We start from the raw sequence: 22,672 nt of genomic DNA, 5'->3' as shown, positions 1-22,672 counted from the left end.
GCCATAACAACTGCTGGTTATGTGAGATTCCAGGAGAGGGAACGTGTAACACGGCACGGCGCGCATCTCTCCCCCTTAACACATTACCTAACACCTACTGGCCATGGGAAGTTGAGGCGGACCGTAACACACCACGGCGCGCGTCCCTTCCCCTCAACACATTACCTAACACCTACTGGCTATGGGAAGTTGAGGGAACTCGTAACACACCACTGCGTGCGTCCCGTAACACACCACAGCGTGTGTCCCTCCCCCTCAACACTTTACCTAACACCTACTGGCCATGGGAAGTTGAGGGAACCCGTAACACACCACGGCGCGCTTCTCTCCCCCTCAACACTTTACCTAACACGTACTGGCCATGGGAAGTTGAGGACCCGGGAGGGGAAAATAATTAACACGGCGAGGATCCCGGCCTCTACAATAGCTGCACACTGTGTTTGTGGAAAATGATCTGCTGTTGTAAGAAAAAATGAGTTTCAAGTGTTAGCATTTTTGGATGAAGCTGATGGCACCAAATATATATATATGTACTCGTAGACCATCCACATAACACATGTGGACTGTAATATTTTGCATATCTAAATGCTCTACCACGCCAAGTCCAAAGCACTACTAGCGCGCTTACACGGGCTGTATACCCAAATGCAAATTATCCCCAGTTGCAAATGTTGAATTATTAGTTTACATATCCGTCGTCTACAAAAAGGAAACTCATTTCGTGCTGTTGGTTGATGAGATATTGTGATTCATGAATATAGCACAGGTCTCGTCATTTCCCACATCACCTAAGGGCCGGCAATCAGAAGGTGGAAATACGTCTGAGTGTCAGGAAGCTCCTGGGGCACTATATATATTCTGACCCTTTTTGTTCCTAATAGTGACTGGAAATTAGTCTGTGTAACACAAACTCTGCTGTCCAGGGCTGTGACTGGCCCCTCCCCGCAGAGGCCGGCGGATGTTGGGCGGGCTGCTATAAGCGAGGTTTAATCAGGCTAACCGGCAATCAATAAGTTCTGGGCCTAACTAAGAAAGAATGTGAAGAACTGAAATTCCCTGAATAACTATAAAGTATAAAGCCCTTTATCAAATACATTTCAATTTCTACAACTGGATAAACAACGGAGATTTGCTAGGAAGTTTCGAGTGACATCCATCACTCTTCTTCAGTGTAACGAGAACGGACAATTCCAAACAAGTAACGTAACAGCTAAATACAGAAATTGGTTGAACATGTCACTAACTTCTAAGGATCGTATGTAAATGTCACTCAAATGTAAATCATGTTTGCATAGTTCCCTATGGTAAGACAAGACCATAGCAAAAGTTATTAACAGAATTGTATTTGAATATTATTTACCAGGACCTTTATAAACATATAATAATTCTAGCCTTCTTTTTTTCAAGAGAGGACTTTCATACTTTTAACAACATGCGTTATTTGGACAGAAAAGATAGAGGACCATATTTTCATAATCATGAATAAGAAATATCAAATATTTATGCTACATTACTCGAAAAGGTTATCAGTATAATTTAGCGACGGTATCTCATTGTTTGTCACAAGTAAGTTAGTCTATTTTTGGACGGCAGTTGAATGTGAAATATAAGAATATTCGAACTGAATTTACAACAAACACAAATTATGCATCTTACATATGAACAATTTGAAGCTTAAACCGTATTTTCATCTAACAAATGTGCAAGCACATAAGATCACAAAACAGCCGTCAATGGAGCATAAGCCTAGAGTGTTTAGCTATAAAGCTCATCTACAGAAATAAAATTCATCTATAATCATCTATTATGAAGTCCGAATACTTCGGACTAGACGGGCCATTTTCTAGTCAAACACAACATCTGCTGCCCCGGGTTACTTCATCCGACGGTAGGTACCCAGGTGGACCCCACATCCGGGACACGTGTGACGCACGTCCTTCATACTGTCCATGCAGAATGGGATGAAACAACAGCCCAGAAAACCACTGAAAAGGAAATGTAGAGAACTGTGATTATTCTGGAAGTAACTAGTATATAGAGACAGCAGTTCACCTATATTTCACTTTTTAAATCAAAATGGAAACTCAATTTCTCATCAACATTGAGCCAATGTGATGAGAAAAGGGAGACTAGCTCTAAAAATGATAACAATCATTGCATGGTATCTATCACAAAATGTATTTGGCAAAATATAGGCAGGATACCAGGCGCTAGAATTGTTCTTTGTGTGAGGAATGAGTGATTAATCCTCATTACGCTGGTAAGTGTGAGAATGATACCTCACCCCAGAGCACAGATGGCTCCACAAGCGACCCACGTGGCCAGGCCTGTATAGACGGTGGTAGCGGTGATGATCCGCTGTCCACAGCTAGTGCACTGCATGTTGACAGGGTCAGGGCTGAAGGTCGGGGGAATGGCCAGAATCAAGGTGGAATTTCCAGCTGATAATGAAGTGTTGGCAAATGAGACTCTGAGATTAGTTTTGTATTCGAAATAGTTTACTAAATGTTATTGTACGTATGGTTAATATGTTTGCTCTCAACTACTTTTGATCTTGGTTTCTCCTGTGTTGATGATTGTTCTCTAACCTTAGTCTTAAAGTAGAAGTAGTCCTGTTTTACGGCCTCATAGTATTGTTAGTCTACTAGTCCACTGTGCCTAGCAGGGGCGCAGTATGGAATGCAGCGTCCACCCCAGTTACCCCCTCGTCAACTGACGTCAGATAAAAGTTTTTACACCTTCGTGGAGTGAGGAAAAATGCCTTTGAACGCAACTTCTAGCCAGGGATGCCTGACGAAAAGAACCCCTCTCCATCTCGTGTCCGCTAATAACCTACTAAAGGCACTCGGCCACTAGACGCCAAACTCTCAGTCTAAAGGTTTCACAAGACATATCGTTATTCTGGATTATTATTCTTAAAAATCGACACAAAAAATTGTATCTCACCTTGAGTGACTGCACCATAATAAACAGGTGTTCCTGGCTGTGGGTACTGGGCGCCATATTGATGCTGAGGTTGGGGCATGTTGGGAACTGTGGCTCCATCTTGGTAGGTAAGGGGAGGGGTAACCTCGTTCTGGAGTAACGGGGCTTTAGCGTCCTCCATTTGGACAGGAAGCTGAAACAGAGTAGTTGTTAAAAACTTTCATTTCAAAGATGAAATATGATTGTATTTCGATAGATTTGGCTGACTGATTGCAATGATTTCGGCGAGCTAAAAAAAGGTCATCACTTTGTTTCTAAAGGACGTCAATAGTTGATCAGTATATCAGGATTCAGATTTTAGTAATGGTGACCTAACGAAGAAAATAATATTTTGGATTAGCAATGGTGACAAGCATAGTATGTTGTAGGTGACACAAGGAAACAATGGTATTGGATCGCTGATAACTCATATCTATATTATTATAATTAGTAGAGGACACAAAAAGTGGCACCTTACCTTGACCAACACTAGTTGTACAGAGACTAGAGGCAAATATGTCGATTCCCATGTAGGTACATTTTAAGTACAAACGTACGGTGCAAACGTCATGGGCGTAACTAATACTGTTACAACTGTAGGTGGGGAACCAATGTTTTAACTTCTACTGCACCATTACTAAAATGATTTAGAATATGTATTGATTACACGAAGAGATGTGCAAAACATTCTTTCATAATGTCGTCCTTCATTGCATAAATGAATTATATCAAAATAGCTAACACAAATTTCGCAAATGCGACCCCCACTTAAATGGAGTGGTTGGTTCTTTGCACAAAGTCACCTCCAAAACAAACAGGACCTTTGAACGGCCATACATGTGATGTGCTAGTCTCTAAGCAGTCGTCACTTGAGGAAGCATGTAAATATATCATGTCTATCAATTCATACCTGGACTCTTGATTTGGTTACAACTTTAATAAAGTCAATGATGGTATATACGCCAAAAATAGTTACTCAAGCAACTGGATATGGTTTTGAAACGGTCAGACGTTTTGGATAGAATCCACTGGCGAAGCGTTCATGTAAGCCATCACGAAATCGCCGGCAAATGCAGCCAGGGGTGCGGGCAAATGCAGCCAGGGGTGCGGGCAAATGCAGCCAGGGGTGCGGGAAAACTTCGGGCCCTATGCCCGAACGCGCTATCCTCGTCATAGCCATAACATCACGAAATTGATGGCAAATAGCGCGTGAAAACTTGTAAGGCAGTCATGAAATCGCCGGGAGACGCGGACAGGCACGCGGCGTATCAAGTGACCCACGCCTGCATGACGTAGTAAGGTGTGATTCTGCCGTAAAACAGGATTGAGACGAGCTAGAGCAAACGCATCACTCCTCTACGGGGCGTGATAACTAGTGGTCCGCTGTGGTAAGGCGTGGTTGTTCGGTAAAACAAGACCGAGACGGGCTACGGCAAATGCAACACTCCTCTACGGGGCGTGGTAGCTAGTGGTCCGCTGTGGTAAGGTGTGGTTGTTCGGTAAAACAAGACCGAGACGGGCTACGCCAAACGCAACACTCCTGTGCGGGGCGTGGGGGCTAGTGGTCCGCGGTGGTAAGGTGTGGTTCTGCTGTAAAACAGTACTGAGACGGGCTACGGCAAACGCAACACTCCTGTACGGGGCGTGGTAGCTAGTGGTCCGCTGTGGTAAGGTGTGGTTATGTGGTAAAACAGGATCGAGACGGGCTACGGCATACGCAACACTCCTCTACGGGGCGTGGTAGCTAGTGGTTCGCTGTGGTAAGGTGTGGTTGTTCGGTAAAACAAGACCGAGACGGGCTACGCCAAACGCAACACTCCTGTGCGGGGCGTGGGGGCTAGTGGTCCGCGGTGGTAAGGTGTGGTTGTTCGGTAAAACAAGACCGAGACGGGCTACGGCAAACGCAACACTCCTGTGCGGGGCGTGGGGGCTAGTGGTCCGCGGTGGTAAAGTGTGGTTGTTCGGTAAAACAGTACTGAGACGGGCTACGGCAAACGCAACACTTCTGTACGGGGCGTGGGGGCTAGTGGTCCGCGGTGGTAAGGTGTGGTTGTTCGGTAAAACAAGACCGAGACGGGCTACGGCAAACGCAACACTCCTGTACGGGGCGTGGTAGCTAGTGGTCCGATGTGGTAAGGTGTGGTTATGTGGTAAAACAGGATCGAGACGGGTTACGGCAAATGCAACACTCCTGGACGGGCGTGGTAGCTAGTGGTCCGCTGTGGTAAGGTGTGGTTATACGGTAAAACAGGATTGAGACGGGCTACGGCAAACGCAACACTCCTCTACGGGGCGTGGTAGCTAGTGGTCCGCTGTGGTAAGGTGTGGTTGTTCGGTAAAACAAGACCGAGACGGGCTACGGCAAACGCAACACTCCTGTGCGGGGCGTGGGGGCTAGTGGTCCGCGGTGGTAAGGTGTGGTTCTGCTGTAAAACAGGACTGAGGTGGGCCACGGCAAACGCAACACTCCTGTGCGGGGCGTGGTAGCTAGTGGTCCGCTGTGGTAAGGTGTGGTTCTGCTGTAAAACAGTACTGAGACGGGCTACGGCAAACGCAACACTCCTCTACGGGGCGTGGTAGCTAGTGGTTCGCTGTGGTAAGGTGTGGTTGTTCGGTAAAACAAGACCGAGACGGGCTACGCCAAACGCAACACTCCTGTGCGGGGCGTGGGGGCTAGTGGTCCGCGGTGGTAAGGTGTGGTTGTTCGGTAAAACAAGACCGAGACGGGCTACGGCAAACGCAACACTCCTGTGCGGGGCGTGGGGGCTAGTGGTCCGCGGTGGTAAAGTGTGGTTGTTCGGTAAAACAGGATTGAGACGGGCTACGGCAAACGCAACACTCCTCTACGGCGGGTGTGGTTGCTAGTGGTTCGCTGTGGTAAGGCGTGGTTATGCGGTAAGACAGGACTGAGACGGGCTACGGCAACCGAACAACCACACCTTACCACAGCGGACCACTAGCTACCACGCCCCGTAGAGGAGTGTTGCGTATGCCGTAGCCCGTCCCGTGATATTATGGCTATGACGAGGATAGCGCGTTCGGTCATAGGGCCCGAAGTTTTCCCGCACCCCTGGCTGCATTTGCCCGCACCCCTGGCTGCATTTGCCGGCGATTTCGTGATGGCTTACATGAACGCTTCGCCAATCCACTATCCTTCGTCAGTGACACTGAAGAGATCTGGAAGAAACAGGTCTTTTATACTCTAACTATGAATGAAGACATCAACCAAGTAGATAAGAACATCAAGTTCACACAGGAGTCAAGTCATGACAACATGCTCCCCTTCCTAGATACCAAAACTATCATAGAGAAGGACGGCAGCCTTCAGTTCGAAGTGTACAGGAAACCGACGCACACTGACCAATATCTGGCCTTTGACTCTCACCACCCTTTGGAACACAAACTGGCAGTGATTAAAACCTTGTATCACCGGGCAGACAGCATTGTTTCCTCGATCTGACAAAGCCAAAACAGAGGAACACAAACACCTCCGAAGTGCATTGAACAAATGTGGCTACCAAAACTGGACTTTCAACAAAGCCCTCAAACCCTCGGACCACTCAAGGAAAACAGCCAAGTGCAAACCAGTGACCGACAGAAAGAAAGCCAACATTACCATCCCCTATGTCCAAGGAGTTTCGGAAAAACTCAGACCGATCTTCCAAAACTTCAACATCGCCACTAACTTCAAACCTCACTCAACCCTCCGACACAAACTGGTACATCCTAAAGACAAACCACAGAAAGGTACTAAGGCCAATGTAATCTACAGACTCAAATGCGAGGAACCCAACTGTAACAACACATACATTGGTGAGACTAGTCGTCCACTAAAAGCAAGATACCAAGAACATTGCAAACCGAAGGCCAACGGCAACTCTTCTGCTATTTTCAACCACCTAGAACACAACCAAGGACATTCCTTCAACCTCCAATCTACCGACATCCTAGACCGTGAAGCCCGCTGGTTTGAACGGGGAGTTAGAGAGGCCATATACGAGAGAATATACAATCCCACTCTCAACAGAAAAGGGGGGCTACGTATGGAACTTTCCGGCACTTGGGACATAGCACTACCCCCCCCCCCCGGCAACAAAACTTTTAGCTCCTGTAACTAAAACAACAGGAGCTAATTGACTCATTTGCATTAACTATGTCTTAGCCTTGATATCCTTTGAAATCCAAATTGTCTTCAGATTGACTTTGGCTTAGCTTTGTTTTCTTTGGAATCCAAATTGTCTTCAGTCTGAATTGTCTTACAACCTTTCCTATTGGACATCTGAAATTGTCTGATTCATAGTTAGAGTATAAAAGACCTGTTTCTTCCAGATCTCTTCAGTGTCACTGACGAAGGATAGTGGATTCTATCCGAAACGTCTGACCGTTTCAAAACCATATCCAGTTGCTTGAGTAACTATTTTTGGCGTATCTTATTACCTGGATGTCTAACCTACATCGACGAATGATGGTATATATTTTTCAAAAAAGTATACCTAGATATGTCGATAGGAACTTGAAATTCTATCTATATATTGATTGTCTGTATATAAATGCAATACCTTACTCTAAAGAGTTTGAGCGTAAACAAAGTAACATCAAGCCACGGTTTGAATTCAAAGTTCAGATCGGTCAACTTTGTACATGGTTCTTTCTTACCTAACATTAAAAACATTCAAACCTATTGTAATATTTACAATATGCTTCAAACTTCATGGCATTCATTGCTTTGCGAGATATTTGTTAGCCTTGTTTTGTGATCTCATATATTACATTCAACGTATCTCATATATTACTTGGAAAATGTCAAATCAAGAGAGAAGGTACAAGACAAGGTAATGATGGTTTCTAGCAAAATGATGATATAAGTGTCATCACCGGAACCAAAAAGAAGAGAAAACTAACAATGGCAAATACATGTATGGTACAATTATAACAAACGGTACATCATCTTGGTTGGAAAGGATAGGATGTAAACAAAAAGAGCACAACAAGATCGGTGAGTTTACATTCTATGTCACGAGAGAGGCCTTCGGCCATTTCTAATTTGCATAGGTCATTCCTAATTGGCTGTTATGAAGAAGAGTTCAATAGCATTGAGTTATTAAGTTGCCATATCTGTCATTTTTGGTCTGTAAGGATATCTAAATAACTGGTTTGTCAACTTGGAGAGGTTTTGTTAGATTTTACGGAAGGTGCCCAGGTGAGCCCCACATCCGGGACATGTGTGACGTACGTCCTTCAGGCCGTCCAGGCAGAACGGGATGAGACAACAGCCGAGAAAACCTCTGTGGACAAAACATTGTTGTCATTATAAGGATCTGAAAATTGCAGTTACTTCTGATGTTGTAGCATTCTTTATTTCGATCGAAAATTATCTGTATGTATGTGTATATTTGTGTAATGTAAATATAGTCATATCTTTAGTGACATGGACACTATATATGTATATGTGTAGATGTTTAGTAGGCAATGTTAGGATCCAAAGGGGGTCAACTACATTTTACGGATCACGAATGACTATTATGACAAAGCAACGTTGAAACTTTGTCACCACGTTTAAGTTTTGCCAGCCCTATAGTACGAGACAGAAGACAGTATTTGTTACTTACCCGAAGGCACAGATGGCAATACAGGCCAGCCATGTTGTCATCCCAGTGACATAAGTTAAGTTGGTGATGATTTGCTGACCACAGTTGGTGCACTGCATGTGGACTGGATACGCAGCATTGGTGGGAGGGCGAGAGAGAATGACTGTTTGAGAACCTGAAAAAGATACAAAAGCATAAACCTGTGAACTGCCTCTTTGCACAGAGTCTGCGTTGTGCGTGTGTGTGTACGTGTGCGTGTGTGATAGATGACTTGCATGGCGTATGATCTACAATCAGACGAGGCATCTGAGAACATCTGAACGAGATCTTTGAACTGAATTTCAATTTGAACGTCAACTATGACAATGCTCTTTTACAATACGCATTCTTCATACTCATATCATATTTTCACTATGTAACCCGACCTTATTCCGACGTAAAATCTCGAAATACAGTCGATGATATTGTTCGTACTTTGTGGGATGGTTCCATAATAAACGGTGCTCCCGGGCTGGGTGTGCTGGGCGCCATATTGGTTCTGTTGTGGGGCCATGTTAGACGGCGGTAGGGGAGGAGGAGGAGAGGATACAGCATCATCGTAGGCTGGAGGAGGAGCTGTGGGGCCCGTCTCCTCACCCTGCATCAGCGGCGTCTTACCGTCTGCCATATTGACCCTAGAACGGTTACAAGGAAACAGGTGTTTTACACAACATACATAAAGTTAGTCAGTGGCAATGGATTTTCTTGGACATTTTGAAGTGTTGTTTTGAACTATTTTCTGATAAAACTATTTCAAACTTTAAACTGTACTTCTGTGCACAGTCCAATGTCCTACCCTATTTGTGACAGGCTGACAGTCGAACATTTAAGTTATTTATCCTGCCAATTAACTGATAGAATTTTCAATACTCTTTTTCGTCTGTATCCACGACTGTTCAGTTAAACGTTACTGTTCAAAGTATTTGTTGATGACGCCACCGCAAAACAATACACTCCTGTCCAGCACAATCATAACATGAATTTATAGATACAGACAGTTTATTCCCATTGTGTAGAACGATGTTTAAACTTCGCAGCAGGTCTATGGTCCTGCTACCAGCGAAATAACATATGCCAGCAGATAAGCCTATATTACGGAAACAATGCAGGGCCTCAATACTATACTTATAGTAGATGGAGTCACTTTGTATTCTAAAAGTTCGTGAATCATAAATTGCGAGCCCAGGTAAACCTTACCTTATTTTTCTGACCCAGCCTTGACCGCCGGCTAAGTCACATGATGATACTTTAACCCAAAATGGCAAAACGTGGTGGGATTAAAACAATATTTATACGCTAAAAGTTATCATGTAGATACAAAGGAATATATGTTTCTTGTAGATTTGAATAGTAGACGTCCCTCTTTTTGTTATTTGAAATAAAACAACAGCTTGCATTCAGTACGTGAACCTCCCCCTTCAGTAGCCCAAAATGGTTTGTTCCTCATGGCGGGGTCATTTGTACAAAGCAAACAGTTAAGCCGTGAGGACTATCACGAGTCTGTTACGCAGTCGGGTTAAATATTTGTCTTTTATTAGCCTAGGTGTCGCACTTGTCAGGCTGTTGTTTGTACTAAATACGAGCAAATTGACATTGCAACTTTCACTTGTCCAATCCCCAGTTATATTACGTGACTCTTGTTTTCTAAATGTAGTAAAAGCCTGTTTTACCCCACAGTTTGCGTGTCATACAAAACATTACATTCTCAGAAGAGGCCTAGAAATGTTTTAAGCCGTTAATCGGTATACCCGCCATACCAATGAATCTCAGCGAATCGAAGTTCAAGGGTCCAGAGTTGGCTGTTTTACCCACTTTTTACCTTCATCAAGGAGGTAATGTTTCCGATAGCGTCTATTGTCGCAAAAGTGTGTTTATGGTTAAACAGCTTAGGTAAAAAATGCTATCAATGGATTTACTATCGAAGTAGACTTTGATGCGGAAAACCATGACCCTTTTCTTATATGCTGCTTAAAAATAAGACGGCATACAAATAACAAAAATGCTACGATTTTTCCCTCTACTTGGAGAATACAATGGGTTATGACTTTTCGTATGTAGATAGATGGTGATAAAAAGACTTGGGATGGCAGCCACTCTCCCAACGCCGCAAAATGGCCAGGCTGACTACCATGTTCAAAATCCTGCACAATACCATCTCTGTCTCCCACACCTCTTGTCTTGACCCAGCAGCTCGATGCTCCCGCCGCACAAATCATGCTTTTAAGCTGCAGAGAATCGCGAGAAAGAACAACTATTACAGGCTCTCGTTCTTCCCTTGACCATCAAAGAGTGGAATGAACTTGAGCCTTGTGTGGCGGAGGCGGAGTCCCTCTCCCAGTTCAAAGCTGAGCTGGGACGGGCTCCGCTGCATTGAGCTGTCCCTGTCCTTTGTACATATGTAAATAGTGTAAATAACAACTCTAAACTTCACCTGTCCCGTCTTTTGCATATGTCTACGTCTCTCCCCATTCTTACCCTCTGTTTGCACTAGTCTTAACACTTTGCGCAGCTGCTAATAATCCGCTTTTTTGTGGGCTCAGCAGTACCAAAGATGATGATGATGAAAGAAATGAGAAGTTCGGGCCTCCTAGTGTCTTTCTATAATACTGCAGCAGAGCCCTGTCTCGTGATCTGAATATGCTATGGTTGTGGGTGACAAGCACTGATTGATGTGCTCAGACATGAGAGAATGTTGGTTTGGACTACAAAGTTTCTTTAAAACTTTGATATAGGATCCGGATAGCCCAGGAATAACAGAATTCATGAATTAATGTTGTTGGGAACATTGCCAAAGGCAAAATTAAACACATGAAAAACTAGGATTAAGTTGCATAATCAAAAATGAAATTTCATATGTCGTAGTTTTTATTGAAATGAACGTTAACGTCATACTGAATACTCATTATATATTGAATTGGATCAAGAAGAACATATATCATGCAAATGAGGTTATGATTTACGTAATCATTAGGTAATATCAAGGAGGTTGAAAAACCTCCTTGGTAATATCATACCTTAGTTTACCACTAAGATGACAACCTAAATGGCATATTGGTGTCAATCGAGAATGACGACAGTGAAACATAGATTGAATAGATGTTAAATGCATTTGCATAATTAGTAATCAAATGTTGAAATAGCTCAATATAGAAGGGTAGAACTTTATCACTGTTGACATGCTACATATGGCTCTAATCCAAAGTCAGCCATCTCTGTGCTAGAATAGGAAGAATTCTTATACTTATCCACTCTTAAAAGGTAAAATGTAAAGCTTTGCACTTACTAAAGAGATAATCAAATACAAACATCGTGCATGTGAGGTTATGATTAGATTGGATTAGTTTGTACTGCTGTACTGACCACATAATTGACAAATGTTAGCTGTGAAAGCTGCACACAAGTTTGGTGCCACAACAAGGAACTTTACAAATTAGCATTACAAATATCTATATTAACATATCAGTCCCGTGTCAATACTACAGCAAATAATACAATGCGCAGCCTTTGCAACTAATCACACGTTTCTAAAGTATTCTTAACCTTATAAATGATCTTTTTAATCCTAAAGCAAAGCAGAAACACTGCAGTTGTGCATTGTGTTGTAACCACCACACGCTTTGTAAAACATCCCCTGTGAACGTCATCCTCAGGACGGACCTAAGATACTGTCTACGTCACTGATGACGTCGCGGGCTGATTGGATGGTTGACGTTATCGCTGCCACTTCCTTTTTTACTCCCTCCCATCCTGGGGAACATAAATTAGGGTCACATAGAGTACACGAGGCTTGGGTAGTATACATGTACATAGTGGTCATTCACTCCAGCCTTGGAAATCTAAAAGTTTAATAGAAAGACCATATGCACTCCTATATATTCCATTCAGAATGATCTCTGGAACTTTTGGAATGCCGCTTCAACATTGTGACTTTGATTTCAGAGGGGCTTATGTACATGAAATGGATAAGCACACAACGTAAAATGAAATTCAACGATGATACTTGTATGGACTTGTATGCCAACGGCAACGTAAGGACATCATGCTACTATGATCTACAACTCATTTGTGAAAACAAGTAATATTATATGTAGTATACAATTTGCAATCTTTGAACAACCGGTAGACAATGGTGTATGTCATCTTGTGCTGAAACTTATAGCGTGAACAATTTTGTAAATGTTCCTCACCTTCATCGTCCACTGGACCGCCGCACATCGTCCTCACTATCCCGGGAAAAGCGGCGCTGCGGTTTGTGGCGCATCCCGACGGTGAGTAGAGAACATGTCTAATGAAAATCAACAAAGGTGATGGAAATATCAACGGTTATATGATTGATATTGATATTTAGTAATTTTCATTTATTCGGAAAATGTTCGTGAAGTCAAGGCTAGGGCAAAGAAGTTCATGCTAGTGATATTCATATAATTTGTGGTATTGTCCATTTGAAAACAGTCGAATGCAATAATCATCTGCTGTGACGAAAATTTTCAGTTAATGCGACTTACAAAAGTTATATCATTCTAGTCTAGATTGTATCGAGATTTATTTACAAACAAACATAACCAATTATTTCAGATATCAATAGAACATGTGTAGAACTGAATTATCTCCTCCCTACTTACTTCTCGAAATGATGAGGCTGGTGAATGTCAATGAACGCTGTGTTGACCTGGACCATCTGATCGTTCAGACTCCGGATCTGGAGAGGGCTGGTATGGATACAGCACAATTAGCAGTTACTCAGGCAAACTGATGGGTATGGTTTAATCAGGTAAAATCCACCACCTTTAGACTCTTCGATTCTACCTGAAACACCTGACCGTTTCCGACTGCTATTGGCTGATCTTATTACCTGGATGTCCAACCTACGTCGCTGCATCTAACGCAAGGAATATCAGGAAATCCACACCCACATCGTCGAGTGATCCCAATATTTAAATGATCATTTTTAGTACAGTACAAGACGCTTAATTGCACAGCCTATTTGCCAGTGAATTTTGTGCAGTTACCCGACTTGTGCAATAATGCGAAGTTATCTAGCTGGACCACACCGGTTTGGGATTTTGGGATCCCGTGCTGTTAACAGAAGTGTGCGTTAATCCGTTGTGTAATTAAATTGTTTCTACTGTATTCTCAACATATTTCACTACTCGCGGTGGTTTACATAGCTAGACGATATGTACAAGAAATTTCTGTACATTTTCGTACAGTTCAACTAGTGAATCTAAGGTACCCGTTGCTTACAATTAACAAATTGACATTAAGTCACCCACGGCATGGCAAGATATACCGTGGGTGGCTTAATGTCTTTGTGTTGAAGATCTAAAAGGAGGATAGAACCTAAATTAGTAATAACGTAGCCTTCACTTACTCTTTCCTATCGATTGCTTGAACCCTGCGTTGAAAGCCTTCAGCCGCTGATGTGTAGTTGTCCACGGCAGAACGTAACGCGTCTAAGGATGGTAGCATGGTTATAAATCATCGCTAAGGAAACCTTTAGAAGTAGTCTTAAAGTTCATAGGATAAAAGAATGGCAATTAAGTTTAGGGTACGAAAACAAAATAAAATCAGACAATTCAATATGTCAAACTTTTCAGACGGCTTTGAATGTTACCTATACTGATGCCCTGGTTGTATAACATGGAGCCGAAATCCTGTTCTGTGGCTTGCAGAAAGGCACTCAGACTCGGCCCGTACTTCCGGCAGTCGTAAGGTAGAACCAGGGAATCTGCCAGTCTTCGGACCAGCTCTCCTGGGAATAGATAGAATGGATACGAAACGGTACTGTCTGGTAGTTAAATCATGAGGAAGAAGACATTTGACGGTCTTTTGGCTGCAAAAGAAAAAGTTTCGATCGGGAAAAAGATATGACCTTGATTTCGTAAAAACAACATCATGGCATTGCATACAAGACAGTCTCACCTGAAATACGCGCCATGGCCCGGTGAACAGTGAAGTCCGGGTCCACAAACCTCTCCATCAGATCCATGTTGTCATACGCAGTGTGGTAGGACGGATAGATCGCTCGAGGAGAGTAGTTTCTCTGTTAGAGATGAACAAATGGGAAATTGATATGTAAACATCTATGTTTGAGTTAACACAGATCAAACAAGAGTTCATAGACCTCATGCTTCCATGAAATAATTAGAGATTTTTAAAGTAAAATTATTCAAATCTCTTCCACATTTGCACACATCATGCATGGTAAGGTTCATGATAACATTATTTAGCTGGTATATAATTAGTATCTGTTAAGGCCACAGCAAGTACTTTTTATGAATGACATCTTCTGGATGACATGGACTGCAAAGTAATGAGATGAGGCAAAAAAATGGCAAAATCTTCTAAATAGACTCCACAAACGTTATAGCAAGAAATGAAAGGACAAAACATAGTATCGTATCCAACAAAGCATTCGTTCCTGTATTCAAGAAGTAGTAGAATCACACTAGTGTGGTATTACTTATCAAGTTGGCAACTTGACTCATGGCCACTGTTACAGCTATCTAACTAGTCTCCGAAAACTGCACTAAAACTAATTACCTTCCGAGTGTCACTTCTACAGGAACAATCAATAGGCTACAACACAACGTATTTGCACATTTTGGCACTTCCTCGTCATTTAAAAACAAACAAGAAAAATATCAGGCGAAAATTAATTCGCGCGCAGATGTTATCCATAGAATTTACTTGCTGTGGCCTAATGTATACCTACCCTTGATCACATACATAAAACGTATTGAAATTTGTTATGAAAATCTCTGGAATTATGGGAATTCTTCATTGATTATGCAAATCTATCTATGATTCTCCCAATGTTCTTTTCTCTCTTAATCACAATTTGTACAACTAATTAAACATTGATACGTCGATTATCAGTAAATTATATTCACAGCTGAAAACAGGGGATCGTTTTAGAATGATCCGCAGTAATAATGTTCAACTTTACTTAACTTAAACATGTGAATGAAAATACAACCCTTTACCCTTGAGGAATAAAACTCGCTATACATCTGCTTGGAGTTTCAAGGCCACATGCTGGCTAGATGAACTGGTATAACCACTATGGTATAACATTACAATACAGGGAGAGTTAGACTAAAGCATTTGTTACCAAGGGGGTTGGTTACAATGTAATCACACAATATCGTCATTAATTATGCTTAAAAAATTGTCATTAGCATACATACATATCCTTGTGTACATCTTTGCCTAAGCTACCTACATGCCTAACATGGTGCCAATCTGTCCTTCCTGTTTTCAGTTATCTTCATTAGAATATATTAACATAAATGCTCCTGCAGTTCCAAAATCAAATGTTAGGGGGCTCAATCTTGTCATACCTTGTCTTGATGTCAAAAGTTATCTTCTACCCAAATGTCAAGACTACATCATGTTCGGGACAAGAGATACATTAAAACAAGTATATATGTGATAGAATATTCTCATTCGTTAATTAAATTTCTTCCTATTTTGCACAATTTATATTTCATTTCGTATATCTTTGTCTAAGCTACCCACATACCAAAAATCATGACTATCCATAATTCCCTTCTTGAGTATGCTCCTCGGCAGTTTTTGGCAACAATGCCACTACAATTTATAAACTAGCAGCTAAGGGGTCCAAAGTAATGTAATTTCTTCCAAAGCATAAGAACTATCTAACACATTAAAAATTATCACAATCCATCCTATGCTATTTCACACAACTTTCCTAAGAATAAAACACCTTCTGTCTTACCATCGCCATCCACCAGGAGGCCAAAAAGTGCATAAAGCCCTTCATGTCTTTTTGATCACAACACCTAACCACGTGACAAATCTCATCGAAACCCATCCACAGCTTCTAAGATATTCGTCGAAAACACAAACATCCACAAAACAAACACTCCTGCTGATCCACAACAAACAGCTACAAGGCTGAAATTCACAGCAGATCAACATCCTCCATACATCTACCCACCGCATAAAAAAGCAACACCACAGCATGTTCAGGTGCAAAAATATGACACAAAACATGTTGCTGCGATACCAAGGTCAACGAAAAGGTGGCGCAAATCCACCTGCACCGTCACCATCCCCACACCTACCCACCCACCGAAAACCATTGCAAACCTTCCAACGGTTCTTGAGATATCCCCCACATAAGCTTCAGAGTGAAAACAATATAGCGACAATACTTTCATCTTCATGGAAGTAATGAGTATGGCGAAAGATTTCGAATGGGACAAAAGTAACAGAGAAACGGAGAAAATCTAGTAGTGTTCCACTTGAAGGCCATCGTCTTAAGGACTTAAAACATTCAATTGACCAAAGTAATGTACAGACAAGCTACAATACAATCGCAAGTTTCATTATCTTTTTTAACAACATCAAAAGGCAATCGCGGCTCGGGGATGGGTAGATTTAAGATACTATGCTAAATGTGTTTCTAAATGTGTTGTAGAAAATGACTTGCAGCTGTTGCAGCTTTCTAGAGTTTATTCTATTGTGTCGCAAACGTATCTAATTCTTTATATCTAAAAATGGCAGGACTAAGAATAATCTTTCTTCATCATGAGAACATTTGTTTCTGTATTCCTCGACATTTTTACTTTACCTATCAAGGACGATAGGTCCCTTACAAAAGCTAATACCTTAAGGTTACATTTTCTAGACAAAGAGCACTACTGACGAATGCCAGTATGCCAAAATCATATTTGGAACAATAAAATTATGATTTACGTAATTCTGTTCTCTAGACTAGTTGATGAAAGATATGGTACATCAGCTGATGATAATGAAACATTTCTATGAGCCGTGTCAATGATCTGCACATACCTTGTCATTGATGTAGGCAAAAGTAAACAGCGGAGTGCCGACACGTCGACCGAAGGAAATAAAGTCTGTACTGACAAATGGCCATCCAAGTCTGTGGAACATCAGTTACGTTTTTACATTCTGCCATCCATAATATGATAGAATACACTATACAGAAACCACTAGTATTATGTTCAATGTATTGTTTTTAAAATAGTGTATTGTTTGAAGTTGCTGAAAAAAGTAAGGAAGAAAATTAAGTGACTACATATAAATGTTTTTATAACGTTAAGTTATGTTGACTTGCATTACGAAGATTAACCTACTTGGGAATTTTCACGTCTGCGTCGCCATCTGCTGGATCTCTCTCTGACCACGTCTCATATACACTTTTCCCAAGAGATGCATCTGGGTCTGGCACCTGTATAGTTGAAAGGCAAGAAACAAAGTATGTATAAGCTTGTTTTTTGTGTCCATTGTGCTAACAATACTTTCCTGTGCCAGGACTTTCCCCCCGCAGTCACCAAATCTGCATGTATGCACCCTGGCTATCCTTTGCTCGAAACCAGTCAGACAGTATGTAACTCAGGTACTTAACAAACCCTGTCAAATCTATTTTGAACATTCTGAATGTTCTGCAATTTTTGACTAAATTGTCCGACAGAGCGTACAGTCAAAAACATTTGTTTCGCACATTGTAAAAATAACCTCTTGTAAATATTTCAAATTGGTTTTCAAATGTACGCGTTGTGTCTGTATATGTTATATGCAAGTAGTTGTAACCCGTGTACTTGTAAATCGTATTTGTATAATAATGTTTTTGTTGTTAACACAATGATTGTAAAGCTGTGCAATCTACTCTGTCATTTAAAAAAAGAAATAAACCTGTCTACTACTAGATGTACAAAGGAAAATAAATGTATCAAAATGGTTATGAATTTTAATATAGCGGTTATTCAATCTATTGAAATAAGGATCTTGACAAATGAACCATTAATTTCATGATGAACATAATGCAATATCCAAATCTAGTGAAACAAAAATACTATAATGATAACGGTTTCGTTTCCCACAAATGATAGAATTTTCTCTACTGTTATTTTCTCCTATCTACTCGAGTGACTTCTGCATTCCATATCACGTTATGTTTAACGTAATTTGTACGGGATTTGTAATAAACGTCATGGTGAATTGAATTAGCATAACTTACCACTGACTCCTATATCCATGTTGATATAGGCGACCATCCGCTCCTTGATGATATCCGTGAATTGCTGACAGAAGTGATTAGAAAGGAAAGACATTGCTGGCTCATATACGGTCCCGACAAGTACCCAAGCACCCTTAGAAGAGTAGAAAACGATAAACAACTAGTGCACCAAGAAACATCAAAGTACGAAATGCTGTTTAGTGTGATGACAAATAATGATGGGATTGAATTCGTTTTGTACATACTTCCACATATTCAATTGATCCCAGTAGAGCAAACTCTTCCGCTCCCCAGGCAGCGAAAACTATGGATCTCCGGGGCCGCCAGTTGTCTAAAACCACATGAAATTGTATTTTAAAAGCACTTGAATAGAAAACATTAGCACGTAAATGGCACACATATTCTATCAGAAAGAAAATAAAGATAGCAAGACTTTCTGCAATTTTCTCACACATCTTTGTCAAGATCAAGTAGCATTGGGAAATGTGCCTTGCTACATGAATATCGAGATGGCCAAGACCAAGTTACAATAATTCTATGAAAACAATTATTCATACAGTGCAACCTATGATAATATTTCATGGGATCAACCTTGTGTAAGGTAATCACCGGCTAGCAAAATCGTACATTCAATACCATTTCTAACAAGTCCTCCGAAAACCCTGGTCAGCTCCAGACTGATGGCTGTTGAGCTGGTGTCGTCAATGGCTCCCTGCACCCAGGAGTCGTAGTGGTTACCCAACATCACGTAACGGTCTGGAGGATAATAAAGTTCAGTAAGCATGCATGGCCTTGTTATACTTGAGAATTAATGCCACCAACACTACTTGAACTAAAATTCAATGCGACGTTGTGACATAAAATCAATTTTAATTGATCCATTATCTTAAAAGATAATGGATTGTGGTAAATGCCAACGTCGCTTTTGCTATCCAAACATAGCTTCCTACCTGATTCAAGCCTCCCTTTGATCATCCCCACGACATTGTACACCCTGCGTATGGTCGTATTCGTGTAGACATGCAACGCCACCTTGCGACCAGACCTGAGTGGTGCAATGCAACATGTCACTTAATAAAATAAAAAATCACTGTTCTACACTACAAAGAGAATTCATAGAGTATGTTGGGTTATACATAGTACATGATACACTTGACCAGAATTTTCTGCAGCCATTCTTACCAGTCACCGGTGAAACCTGGACCGAGTCTGTATGTGATCGGCAGGGAACCATTCCAGCCGGCAGGGGCAATGTCACCATCTAGGTGGCTGTAAAAAATTATTGGGACTGCTAAGTGTAAAAACGGAGTGAGAGAAAAGGTGCAAGCGGCATCATGCAAGTCACTTTGACGACAAAACATAATTTGTGTCAGCTACGCGGCTATGAAGCAGTTTTTTTCCCTCAAAATTGGCAAAAATTTGCAAATAACCTCAGATACTCCTGCGCGTCATTGTATCCAATAGGATGGAGAGGGATGGATGGAAACACTGTGATCTCCTCCTCTGGCAAGCGATACGCAAATTCTGTAAAAACATAGAATGTAGTGGGATCAAATTATAATGTAGAAAATACACAGACAGACAGACAGACACATACACACACACACACACACACACACACACACACACACACAAACACACACACACACACACACACACACACACACACACACACCAAAATACTACGTCACTACTTAACCGTTTATGATTGATAAACCTTCTTGTTTCGCATCAAATCTGTTTAGCCTTATCAAGAAAATGACATTGACATGAATAGAAAAAAAACGGCAACATGCATGATTAATTTTTTCGACCTGTTGCGGGATACCCCGGGGTTAGCGGATCTCCAGGTTCCAGAAGTGCACTTCCGCGCTCGGTCCCAGTCCCGGGGAGGTTCCATCCATCGGGGTAGACCTTCCCACCAGGCTCGTTGGTGTCCGCTGGTTCCGGGTACAGTATCGCTCCTATCGCTCCGGCAGAGGCTGCGTTTTTTGCCTACACATACCGAAAATCTTTCATTGTGTGTTCGTTATCGAGAGTGAGGAAAGGCTGAAATATGCTACAGTAAACTGGCAAGCACAGGAAAATTGTTCTTTCCTTTTTTGGAAGTTATGACATTCTCTGAGGTAATCATTTATTCTGTCATTGATCGAAGCTGTCAGCAGAAATAGTATAGTACATAACATGTGAACATGGAACAGAATATATGCGTACTTTTGTTCCCCTCCCGCCAGACCTGTACTTCATCAAGACGATTTTCCCCGTGCAATTGACGCCGACTTGTTTCAGGTAGTCAAAGTCCTGCAACCGGCCATAGTTGGCGAAGACAAGGTCTCCCTGGAATTTCAAGTGGTGATGATTATGGTGACAAAATAGATATTCAATTCCAATATCAACGATAATAGACAATAACAAATCCTCCGTGAAGTAATTATGTTGTTTGCAGTGTGGCTAAGGTATTTTATACCTCTGTATCTACGACGCACCGATATGCCAAATGTCATACTAATCAATCAAAAGGATCTTGATCACGCCCCAACGAAACGACGCCGATATCGATGACCTGTTACACGATGCTATATATGCCAAGAACATGATAAGGGCAAACTACATACGAATGCAGCAAATGAAACATAGGGATACAGTTTCAAACAGCATTATACTCCGTCAGTTATGGTAGAAGTATGGAGCCACTCCCAAAACATCAAGTTCATATTTAATACAATCTTGGGCAAACTCAGTATTAATATTCAGAATCAATGGGTGCAGTGCTGCTGATGTCCAAGGTATAAAAAGGATTCGAGAAGTTAGGGAATAACAACATTAATACAATAACTGTTTCTTTCACATACCACAGGATGCCCCGCGGGTGAGTAGGCATTGAAGAACTGTACAGCATCAGGGTCGTCCTGGTACTCGGGCTCGATGTGCAGGGTGCGGGTGTCCTCATACTCTCGGGCGGGGTCGGCTCCGTCCACCGTCACCGCCGTGTTGTTGGGGCCCTCCCGGCCAAGCGGTGGGTAGGACAATAGAATGTCGTAGGGAACTAGTCTGAAGAAAGTGGAAAATCATCCATCCTTTTATCATATCTGCAGAGCCCATTACATCCTCTCCGCAAACAGGACGAAAGAAACACGTCAGCTACTTTAGTATCATAAGTATGGATGAAGGGTAAATGCAATATTTCGCTGTTACTGTGTTAATTATTTAAAACCTAATACGAATATGTTGATTGTCTAATACTTAAAGACGAAGTGTTTTGATACCTGACTTCGTCCAGTCCGTTCTCCAGCCACCTGCGTCGTAAGAGCTCCGCCATCTCATGATCTGGAGGTGTTCCCGCCATGTGTGATTTAGCCGACAATACCCTGATGGACAAGCACGAAAATATTAAGAAAGAAAGAAAGTTTCTCTTATAAATTCAGCTCAATACCTTCGTCAAGAAGGCTATGTGTTTGGTGCTGTTTGTGGTTTCTTGCTGGCTGGCTGGCTTGCTTGGTAAGTAGTTTGTTTGCTGACGTTTGTGGATAGCACAACCTGAGAAAATGTTTGTTACCTTAAAAGTGATTTTACAGAACCTTTGTTTCTGTCTTATTATTTTCATCTCACGTCGTTATAATTTAGAAGATTATACCTGAGGTTTTCTCTGATTCGCTCGGCATCAATGTTTGCCAGAATGTGGTCACTGATCGCCTCATCTGCATCCTCGATGCTTGCCCGATACCTGTCAAGTGCAGCACGATCTTCGTCCGTCAACACAGACCCTGTCTCCGGTTTGGAAAACCAGCCGATGATGACCCCAAGGGCAAAGGCAACGGCACCGCAGACAACTGCTAAGAGTATGTATCTTCCCTTTGACATAATGTGGCACCTGTGAAAAAGGTACATGTATTAACGTTTCTTAGATGCTATCATCTCTGTTTTAGGGCGGTATGATGCTCCTAAATCATGATATAGAATCTTATGCGATTGGCCAAGACACAAAGACACATATACACTAATATTAATTAACAATAACAACATGAAATAGATAACTCTCATGATAACACGAATAAACAGGACAGACGATGAG

General features: G+C 41.7%; 4 protein-coding genes across 4 annotated transcripts; all 4 read right to left on the bottom strand.

Annotated features, from left to right (window-relative positions):
• Positions 1-1,322: 1,322 nt before the first annotated feature.
• Positions 1,323-3,554, bottom strand: LOC118409899 (lipopolysaccharide-induced tumor necrosis factor-alpha factor homolog). Its single transcript, XM_035811272.1, has 4 exons — positions 3,443-3,554; positions 2,947-3,118; positions 2,285-2,441; positions 1,323-1,985 (listed from the first exon to the last, which is right to left on the bottom strand). The coding sequence occupies exons 2-4, from the start codon at positions 3,104-3,106 to the stop codon at positions 1,874-1,876; spliced, it is 429 nt and encodes a 142-aa protein (XP_035667165.1). The 5' UTR covers positions 3,107-3,118; positions 3,443-3,554; the 3' UTR covers positions 1,323-1,873.
• A 3,882-nt stretch (positions 3,555-7,436) lies between these two features.
• LOC118409897 (putative N-acetylated-alpha-linked acidic dipeptidase) lies at positions 7,437-17,865 on the bottom strand. The gene is made up of 11 exons (XM_035811271.1): positions 17,717-17,865; positions 17,412-17,502; positions 14,514-14,634; positions 14,206-14,343; positions 13,963-14,044; positions 13,214-13,300; positions 12,779-12,876; positions 10,762-12,338; positions 9,027-9,226; positions 8,574-8,727; positions 7,437-8,249 (listed from the first exon to the last, which is right to left on the bottom strand). The coding sequence occupies exons 3-8, from the start codon at positions 14,578-14,580 to the stop codon at positions 12,238-12,240; spliced, it is 573 nt and encodes a 190-aa protein (XP_035667164.1). The 5' UTR covers positions 14,581-14,634; positions 17,412-17,502; positions 17,717-17,865; the 3' UTR covers positions 7,437-8,249; positions 8,574-8,727; positions 9,027-9,226; positions 10,762-12,237.
• On the bottom strand, positions 8,141-9,219 carry LOC118408510 (lipopolysaccharide-induced tumor necrosis factor-alpha factor-like). The gene is made up of 3 exons (XM_035809330.1): positions 9,027-9,219; positions 8,574-8,727; positions 8,141-8,249 (listed from the first exon to the last, which is right to left on the bottom strand). Exons 1-3 carry the CDS (start codon positions 9,217-9,219, stop codon positions 8,141-8,143), a joined length of 456 nt encoding a protein of 151 aa, XP_035665223.1.
• Positions 17,866-18,346: 481 nt separating the features above from the next.
• On the bottom strand, positions 18,347-22,560 carry LOC118408501 (N-acetylated-alpha-linked acidic dipeptidase 2-like). The gene is made up of 12 exons (XM_035809319.1): positions 22,235-22,560; positions 21,867-21,968; positions 21,453-21,651; positions 20,815-20,937; positions 20,415-20,595; positions 20,031-20,124; positions 19,783-19,869; positions 19,551-19,645; positions 19,237-19,356; positions 18,846-18,931; positions 18,601-18,664; positions 18,347-18,351 (listed from the first exon to the last, which is right to left on the bottom strand). Exons 1-12 carry the CDS (start codon positions 22,486-22,488, stop codon positions 18,347-18,349), a joined length of 1,410 nt encoding a protein of 469 aa, XP_035665212.1. The 5' UTR covers positions 22,489-22,560.
• Positions 22,561-22,672: the final 112 nt, after the last annotated feature.

The sequence above is a fragment of the Branchiostoma floridae genome, chromosome 2 (genome assembly GCF_000003815.2).
Source record: "Branchiostoma floridae strain S238N-H82 chromosome 2, Bfl_VNyyK, whole genome shotgun sequence".
Lineage (NCBI taxonomy): Eukaryota > Metazoa > Chordata > Leptocardii > Amphioxiformes > Branchiostomatidae > Branchiostoma > Branchiostoma floridae.
Note: the sequence above shows the minus strand (reverse complement) of the source record. Positions and strands in the feature narration are given on the sequence as shown.